This window comes from Mya arenaria, chromosome 9, assembly GCF_026914265.1.
Source record: "Mya arenaria isolate MELC-2E11 chromosome 9, ASM2691426v1".
Classification (NCBI taxonomy): domain Eukaryota; kingdom Metazoa; phylum Mollusca; class Bivalvia; order Myida; family Myidae; genus Mya; species Mya arenaria.
In genome coordinates this window covers 14,077,748-14,087,545 of record NC_069130.1, presented here as the reverse complement: position 1 = coordinate 14,087,545, position 9,798 = coordinate 14,077,748, and the positions used below count along the sequence as shown (strand labels likewise).

At 36.3% G+C, this 9,798-nt stretch overlaps 2 protein-coding genes across 2 annotated transcripts; both read left to right on the top strand.

Annotated features, from left to right (window-relative positions):
- Positions 1–552: 552 nt before the first annotated feature.
- LOC128245767 (heat shock 70 kDa protein 12B-like) lies at positions 553–7,973 on the top strand. Its single transcript, XM_052963996.1, has 5 exons — positions 553–689; positions 5,299–5,626; positions 6,188–6,406; positions 7,269–7,404; positions 7,618–7,973. Exons 2-5 carry the CDS (start codon positions 5,315–5,317, stop codon positions 7,971–7,973), a joined length of 1,023 nt encoding a protein of 340 aa, XP_052819956.1. The 5' UTR covers positions 553–689; positions 5,299–5,314.
- A 102-nt stretch (positions 7,974–8,075) lies between these two features.
- On the top strand, positions 8,076–8,657 carry LOC128245766 (heat shock 70 kDa protein 12A-like). The gene has a single exon (XM_052963994.1). The coding sequence runs from the start codon at positions 8,076–8,078 to the stop codon at positions 8,655–8,657; it is 582 nt and encodes a 193-aa protein (XP_052819954.1).
- The last annotated feature ends 1,141 nt before the right edge of the window (positions 8,658–9,798 follow it).

Genomic DNA, 9,798 nt, shown 5'->3' with positions numbered 1-9,798 from the left:
AAGCGTAACATATGTTTAAAGGGACATGGCACTATTGCAAGAAAAAAAAAGAATATTGTCAAAGCATTGTGTACAACTCATTGAATCTTACTTGCTGATGTATCACATCGCTTACTACACGTGTATCATTCGCAGTTTTTGCGTATGTTTCAAATTCAAGTTTTACCGGGGGTGTCTACCACGTTAAAACAGTACATTAAAAATAGCGTCCGTATATGTATGTACAGGTACACTCAGCTGAGACAGCTACAAAATATTCTTTTAATCATGTAAAATGATGTATTATCAGCTCCAATCTGGATCTTATTGACAATTCTAGGCTTTTTTTGAGGAAATAATGTATTTGCCGTTTTTTGAACCATCTGGTGTCTAGTCCCTTTAAGACATAATATAACCTATTAATATAGATTCATTGTACTCTTCCCTTTCATTCAAAAAAAATAGTTTTCTTAAAATCAGAAAACTACCTAGCTGATATAAACATCCTGCTTATCGTATTACGGAACGGGTTGGATGTCTATCGAGCAATGCAAATTACCGCTTATATTTGCATATATATTCATCATGCCTGCGTGTATTCGTCGCTGACATACGAGACGACAATAGCTTGCTGTAACGTTCGACAAAGGGTGAGAAGATGTGTAGCATGTTGGAATACCTGTTAATTTTATGCGAAACTGTGTGATAAAGTAAGATTATAATTTATTTTATGTTCCTTCTATAAAAATGCAAAACATTGTAAACAAAAATACGTTATGTTTCTTGCAGAAATGTAATACTGTTTAGAACATTTCAGGTACTACTTCATTGTTTTTCGATAACGAAACCAGTGTACGGTTCAGGCTATAAGGTCATTTAAATTATGTTGACAGTTGGTATTAACGCGCTGCATGAAATTGCGAAATCGCGTCCGAGTTTTATACTAAATGAACGCACGAAATATACGAATAAGTTATTAGTTAAGCAAACGTTTGAAATGACGCTAAGGTCATGGGAGTGTTATGGTCGAAATTGTCCAAGAAGATTGTAATATTATTGCATTCTCGAGACGTATGGCCTTATCTTTTTGAAGATCCATTCATTGACATTGAAATATCTGGTTATTTAGTTGATATGTTCATTCGTGAGTAATAAAAACATCCCCAAGCATAAGTTTTATATTGATGGCAAACCATGCTGCAGCAAAGCCCTAGTTAAAGTTTGGCCTTCGACATCAATGTTTCATTTCACCATCGCAAAAATCCCAAAATACCATAGAGGCATGTGATCTGCATACAGTCATGCTAATAAAAAAAATATGCAAAATGAGGTCAGACATCGATCTAAATCAAAGGCAGATCAAGGCTTTGGTGTAAGAGCAGACGCAATTTCGGGGCAGAAATGCAGCCATGTTTTCCCTAATCAATAATTGAAATTTATGTGTGTTTTACATGCAGTCAGGGTGGAATTGGTGCTCCTCCAAGAACATTTTGGTTGTGTTGTGTCTAAAATGGGTCATATATATTTTATTCCCGATGTTTACGTTAAATAGTTTTACAATTTTAGGAGTTGGGTAGAAATACATTGATAACCTAGTCACCATATTCAATTTACATTAACAAGACTTAAACTTGATTTAACATGTTGTTTACATAATCATACATTAACAATAAAGTTTGCCTCAAACTGAGTACAAACTGAAAAAATGTTATGTTAATATTGTATTATTCAATTGTGCACATTTTCAATGAACTTTTGTGCAGGTTGAATGAAATATGATATTTACATTATGTGCATCATATTCTAAAGACATAATTAATGTCTTTATCTCAGATTACGCCATACAGGCAGGCTCTGACATTAAATGATAAATCACAGGCATATGATCAACTTTAATGTGAGGGAGTTTATTTTCCTTATTTTCATTGTTAAGCTCGTAGTAAGCGTAAAACATGCTGATATAATATTCTAGTTATAGCTACCAGTTGAAAATATAAGATTACCTTAGATAGTTTTTGCTAAGGAAGTTGTATCTTATGGTGGTAATTGTGCGCCAACGGCATTTGTTTCATATAAGTTAGTATATTTGGTAAGCTATATATTTTTCTTGAAATGTCAGAACGACATTTCCCAAGAGGGGTGGGTTGTCGTGGGGTTAGTAACGTATACTAGAAATGTTGCTCTTAGTGCATGTGTTGAATGTTCCATTGGTTTGCGTTTCTTCGTTCCATTACAAAGATGCCAGATTTAGATTACTAGTACTCGTTTTAGGCATATTTCTTTTTTTAAACAGGCACTTGAAAAGCTGAACAAAGAAATTCATTATTTTCATACCTGCTATTTAATACTGACTGCAAGTTCTGACGTGAATAATACCGAATAAAGGATACTCATTTATACAATATTTACAGCGGACATGATTACGATATAAAAACTCGCGGTTACAGGAGTTGCACCAGACGAATTTTTTTAAGAGGAAGTGATTTCATGTCGGTATGGTATCAGATACATCAGAACCAGTGAACACTTTAAATAGCCAAAATGTTCATGTATGAGGTCCATAGCCCCCATATCATATTAAGAACCTATTTATTTCGGTTTCTTGGGGAGGGGCGCAATCCAACAGGCACCTTCTCTCAGTTGAAATCCGGGATCCAACCCTGCCACGTGTCTGTGATAGGGATTGTATTAAAAAGATTGACGGGGAGCGTGTGGGCGGTGTATATTCTCCTGCTAAGTATCACCGTGTCTGTGTGAGGAATTTTAGCTAACATGATGGACGGATAGGTTGGGGACGGGTTGTCACCTCCTGCCAAGCAAAAACCGTGTGCATGAGGGAAATTGTAACTAAAATGATGGATGGGGATGTTGCGGAAGGTTTGTCCCCTCGCTCCAGCCAAACACATGGCTGGGTGAGAGATTTTGACTACAAATATGGATTTGTAAATAAACTCAAAAAATATGGACGGGATTGTGCGGTTGGATGTCCCCTTATCCCAAGCAACACCATTGCTTGTCGAGAGATTATAACTCAAAAGATGGACATTGCGGGATGTTCGAATAGACGTCTGTTACATAAAATTGGCAGTAAGAAACGTAATATATGGCCTTGAGAAACGTTATTAAAATAACAGTACCCGTGGAAAATATCCCTTACATATACTGGCATCAAAAAGTCCACTTTATTAGAAATACATGTCTATTTCGTAATAGCGTATATAGATAAGTCAATTTTGACATTTGAAAACGTCAGAAAACACATACATCTGGCGGTAAGAAAAGTCCTTCTTTGTCTGTAATACACTTCCTTTACATAATCGTAGGGATACGAGAGTCCACTAAGAACGTTCTAAACGTCAATTACTGAACATTGACTGTACAAAACGTCCATATTGGCCATAAAAACGCCCCAATTGACCGCGGGATATTACCACAAATGAAATGTTCTCGACATGATACATCCTGAAAAATGAAAGTACTGCAAGTACTGGAGGGAACGTAAGCTTTGTTCTCGTGTTCATATAATGGTGGCTTTATACTTATGAGCGCACAAATAGCATTTTTTCTTCCTCATCAGTTATGATCTAGGAAGCACTCGAGTTTGGTTGAAACAGTATTCATTGCATTATAACGAAGAGCGTTATGTGAATCAATATATACAAGTCAAAGGTTTGAAATGCCCAGGAACAGATATCTCTAACTAGGTCAATTTTTGCCGTAATGGGAAATCAAAGTGCTGAGAGTACCCTGATCACATATTGATAAAGACATGTGTGGTCTGTATGTGTCTTGGTATGTTGTGTGTATGTCGTACATTGACTTAAAGGCCTTGACATAGGGTTTTTGTATGTGCTTGTAAGTGAAAGTTTCATTATATTAGTATAGCTTAAGACCCAATTCATTCCTGGTCAAGTAAGATAGTGGGTTATTGAATTTTGTCATTTTTAAGGTCACAAATCAGGAGCAACTAACACAAGAACTTGTATTAAATGGTCAGCCTATCAACACGCTTACCTAACTTTATTATTATTGAACTAGTATTGTATAGTTTACACGGTTACCAAATTTTGTAAGGATAATAACTAAAATGGTAAAGTAAGAGAGTAAAGAAAGCGTTTGACAATAAGTGAATTAAGTAAAAAGCTAAACTATTAAAATTAAAACGTTTAAGTTGAACCTTTACTCTTTAAAATTGAGTGTGAAATGCCTCTTACGTATTCGGGATGGGTTAAAAGCGCTACGCTATTAATAATGTTTTGCTTTCGTAAAAAGCTCTCATGGTACAAAGCGTCCTATTTTGCGTACGAACACATTGAACCTGTAAGCATTCTTACCCAAAATTAAAATAAAATACTTTCTAGTATATATTATTTTGTCCATATTTATAAAGTCCATGTAGCATGTATAATATTTCGTCCGTGGGAGGGAGCTTGTTTCCTAGCGACAGAGTCAGGCGGTTGTCCGAAATGTAGTATATTTGACCTTTACATTCACCCACAAGGCAGTGTTAAACACTGACTTAGCTGTGATAGGTTTAGTACAGCATCAGTACGTTTGGACTGTCATACGATTTCTTAGAATACGAATAAGCACTGAGTACTATCGTCCCCAAAATGGTTTTAATAAATAAAGTAATTTCAACAAAATTAATTTTTATTATGATTATTTCAGTTCGTTTGTGAACAAGCTCATAGCTGTTATGAATTACTATCCAGTAGACTTGGGTAGAAATCAGTACCGGCTTCCACATCACACAAAGAAACTTAAGGCTTTAATATAACCTCCTTTCACCAAATAACAGCAAAGCAGGATCCAAAGCTCATTTCATACCCAAACCCCTTTACAAAAGTGCATTCTTTCGCATATTATGCCAGTCTTTTGAGATAATTTAGAACGGTAATAATCATGTACTTAAGAATTGAGGATGACATATTATTTGAATAATAATAAGAATTATTGATAAGCAGTTCTGTGCTCTGGAATAAGTTCTTCTTTGTTATATTAATCAACACTATCTACGACGGACTCTAAATCTCAATCTAGAAGCATAATATTTAGAAGCATGCTAGTATGTGGTAAAATGATTAGAATTGAGATTGAGTAACTATTTAATTATGCAGTATCTGGGCATTGCGACTGTTTTAATACTGGGCTCGAGTTCTTACCTCGGGGATTTTCAACAGTACAGTACATTTATTGAACATTTCTACTTAGAACAAGTTCGTTCCTAGGATTCTTGATAGAATGAGCAGGGTTGATTATATAAGAAGGTGAAAACCGATAACACCAGACCATTTTTACATTTCTTTATTGTTTTAGAGCAGTTTGATCAACCATGGCAATCAATGGCCAAAGCAAGATCCTGCTGGTGGCAGCTATTGACTTTGGAACCACATACAGTGGTTATGCCTTCTCCTTCCGAGACGACCCCAATAATATTCAGACAAATCAGAACTGGTACGCACGAGCAGGAGCTTCCAACTTTGTTTCACTTAAGACGCCTACTTCCGTCCTCCTAAATCCAGAGGGAGGCTTTGACAAGTTTGGTTTCGAGGCCGAGGACAAGTACGCAGCCCTAGCTGAAGATGATGTGCACCAAGGATGGAGGCTTTTTCGGAGGTTTAAGATGGTTTTGCATAGCAATAAGGTAAGTTATAAATAAATAATATGATATGTTAACATGATACACATAAGTAATACTAGCAATTTGGTTTGTCAGCAAAACTACATAGCAAGTCAACATATTTTGATCATGTAAATATGGTAATTTACTCCGAATACTGTAACATTGGATACAAATAAGGTCAAGTCAACACTTTTACGCCCAAAGTCACGCACTCAATAATACAATGGCAGCTAAATGGCATTAACAACAAACCATTACCTTGTTTAGAGCCGTAACGTTTAATGCCTTACAGAAACTAAACGACAATCACAAAAAGCACACCAAAACAAGCAGAAGAAGCCTACCGTTTTCAATGCAATTAATTATTAGTTGCCTTATAATCGTCAGCAAACAAGGGCTTTTTTGGTTGTATTAAGATTTCAACCTATTTGCGAGAACACACTCTCATCCTTACCTCAGCATGTACCATGTAAGCCAAATTAAACATAAAACTTATTTGAGCAAGCCACACTATATAGACAAATATATGAAAATATATATAAAAGAGTTTAGTAAAAGGAGTTTTTGTAATGTCGTTTTTAGTACTTGACAAGAGATATTACGGTGGAGGACTTTTGCGGAAAACAGATGACTGCTTTCCCGTTGTTCGTCATGTCCATCAAATACCTGAGAGAACACTTATTGGAGGCTTTTACTAGGAAAAACATAAACATTGTGGAGACAGACATTTTGTACGTGCTGACCGTCCCGGCTATCTGGGATGACAATGCTAAGGGATTTATGAGGGATGCGGCAGTAACAGTAAGAAATTTGAAATATTCTTAACAAAAAGCAATGCACAACAGTGAGTTACATATGAAATAATAGCGACCTGTCACTTAACCGTGACGATGAATGATGACTGAGGTTCATTTCACTTTTATAGGATTACTGTTTATGGTGACATAAGACCGAAAGCGGTGTGTAATGGGTTTCATATCATGCCGAAGACATTGCATTTACCTTAATGCCTTGGCTTAATGTCGGTATGAATATACATCCATTTGAAGAAGTCTGCCATCATTGCAATACAAAATGGATTGTCGTGATCTAAAAAAGTAATATGACCTCTGCCTAAACCTAGCTCAACCAAAAGTATGTTTGTCAAATTAAGCAAGGCAACTGACGCGGTTGTGATGGTGGTGTGGTAATCATGATGGGTCGGGAATCCAGCGTTCCGGGATTAACCCCGATACGCATTTTATAGAATATGAAGAATGTTGTAAATAAAGAATTGAGCGACATAACACTGGTTTATCTTGATTTCTTTGCAAATAAGATCACATTAACCAATTTAACTTCTCTAATTCTTTATCAATGACAAAGAATGTTTATAGAAATAAACAACAGGTGCCTCGCCACATCACATATTAACATATATACTTTGCTTTATTTACATAATGTCGTGTATAAGTGTAACAGACTCTTTGTGAGGAACTTTAATAATTTGTGTTAAATATTAATACATTGGAAACTACAGGGACAAGCGACAATGACTACTATGTGTATCGAATCATTGATTTTTCATTTGGTTTTTTTCAAAAGGTGAATGTGGTATACGATGGTTCACGCAAAACATGTCTCATTGTATTACAATATGCTGATGTGTTACTTTGCTGTAAAGGCTGGAGTAGACCCAAGCCGCCTTCAGCTGGCCTTGGAGCCTGAGTGTGCCTCTGTCTGGTGCGAGACGCTAGGTATGGATGTTAAGGGCGCTGTAGCGATTCAAGGATCGCAGTATATGGTAGTCGATCTTGGAGGTATATCAAATCATAAAGTTTTACACTTTGCATTTACGATGCATTTATAATAAAAGTGCTATCTGTCGATTTCACTTGGTTACTTGTCACATTTAAAATATTGATTTATTTTCAAACGAATTAAGTGTTGTTGTTTTGTCATCTTTTTATAGTTCAGGCAAGTAACTTTTACATTAAAAAATTGAAATATTTATAATTATCTTAAAATCACAGGAGGCACCGCAGATATATCTGTTCATGAAAGAAAACCAGATGGAACCCTGAAGGAAATCCACAAAGCCAGTGGGGGTCCATGGGGAGGTATCTGTGTTGATGAAAATTACATGAACACGATTAATGCATTATTTGGCGATAAAGCTCTCACTGACCTTCGAAAGACGGAAATGAATGATTATTTCGACGTCACCCGAGATTTTGAACGTAAGAAACGGTCATTTGACATTGAAAAGACAACGCATATAATTGTTCGTATTTCAGCCTCGCTGAAGGATCTTGCTGAAAAGTATTCACCAAAATCTTTACAAGGAACGAATTGCGTCCTTAAAAGTGCGGGAAAAGGCCATCATTAGGGGAGGAAAAGACAAGCTGATACAACAGTTGTCAAATCATGGTTTAAAACACCAATCGATCTGTTGATGCAGCATATAAAGTCTCTTCTAGCTGAACCAAAGATGAAAAACGTGCAAACCGTTATTCTGGTGGGCGGTTTCGGTGAAAGCACGTACGTTCAAGAGAGAATGAGGATTGAAATAGCCGGCGTGAGACTAATCGTCCCTCCAGACGCGGGCCTGGCCGTGTTAAAAGGTGCCGTCAGGTTTGGACACAAACCCGCAATTGTCTCCTCCAGGATCGTGAAATACACGTATGGACACGAAGTGTATGGCAATTTTGATGAAAAGAAGCACCCAGATGAGAAGAAGTTTTGGAAGAATGGAAAGTGGTGGGTGCCTAAATGGTTCAATGTGTTCGTGCGGGCGAACGGTGAATTGAGAGTTGACCAGCAGGTGACTCGTAGGAGTACTCCTAACAGTGAAATCTCCTTAACATACGTCTACAGATCGACCCAGGAGAATCCCGAGTTCACAACAGACCCCGGGTGTCAACTACTAGGGACAGTTGAGCTTAAAAATAGCACCGACATTCCATTTCAGCAGCAGGTTATAGAAACTACGTTTATGTTCGGGAATACAGAACTTCTTGTCAAAATGAAGAACACGACCACTGGAAAAGAAGCCTATATGACCTTTGAGTGAATCAAGAAAAACGTTTTGAAATAATCGATGTAACTCATATTTGCTTCTCGAAAAATATGTAGTGATTTTATCTGTTTTTCAAAATTTTGGATGTCTCGTCAGTCTCTGTTTGTACATATTACTGATTGTTTGATCAATTTCCCGAGTTTTTAAATACCCTATGTTTATTAACATTAACACTCAAAAATGGAATGAAATTGTGTATGTACGCTCATGGATAAATGATACTCATGTTTTTTTATAGTTATATAACCAATTCGTCCCGACAGCGAACTAATTGAAAATATATTTATCATTATAATTGTGATGCGAGAGTTCATTTAATGAACTTAATAATACCTGGAAGGGCTTGTTAGTATGTATGTTCATTATAAAATCAATTATTTTTTTATGTAACTCTTAGTGTAGATAGACCTTTGAGTCATACTCTGACTGGCGGCATATTCTCACCGGACGGCTGGGCAATGCTAATTATGTTACTGTAGGTTGCTCAGTCCTGTTCGCAGTATTTGTAGTGGGCGTGGTCGTTTGATGTTAAGGACCAGTGTACTCGTTATCTGAAAATGATTACAACCACTAAAATTCTAGTGTAGTACTAGCAACGATACACTTAAAAATGTAAGTTTCATGACGAATTGTCATGGAGATGTTCGTTAAAAAAGCGTATAATATAACTATTAACGAAATTTGACGGTCCGTACATTGTTTTCTAAAAATAATGATTTTCGATACCAACTTTTCCGTGAATATTATTGTTACCGCAGCTGAAGGTTGCACCCTGCCTTTGCTGTTTCCAACATATAACTTAAGTTCCAACCTCCCTTGGCAAGCAGGGAAGATAACTGTTCAAAATTTAGAAAAATCTTACATTATGCGGAATTTATTTAGAAGACTTCTAAATATGATAATTTAATTACTGCTTCATTTTTCTTTTTACAATGTCGTTCAAAAGAATGATTCACATGCTGTTTCCTGTGAATACATGCCAATTGTTCCCAAATCCTTTACTCATTATAGTTAAGTATGCTAATCGGAACAACATGCCTTGTATTTGTGTTAGTATTATCAACGATAGTTTTTTTAGAATACATGCATAAAGTTGTTTTGAAATTCGGTACACATATTCATCATGAAGTGTGGG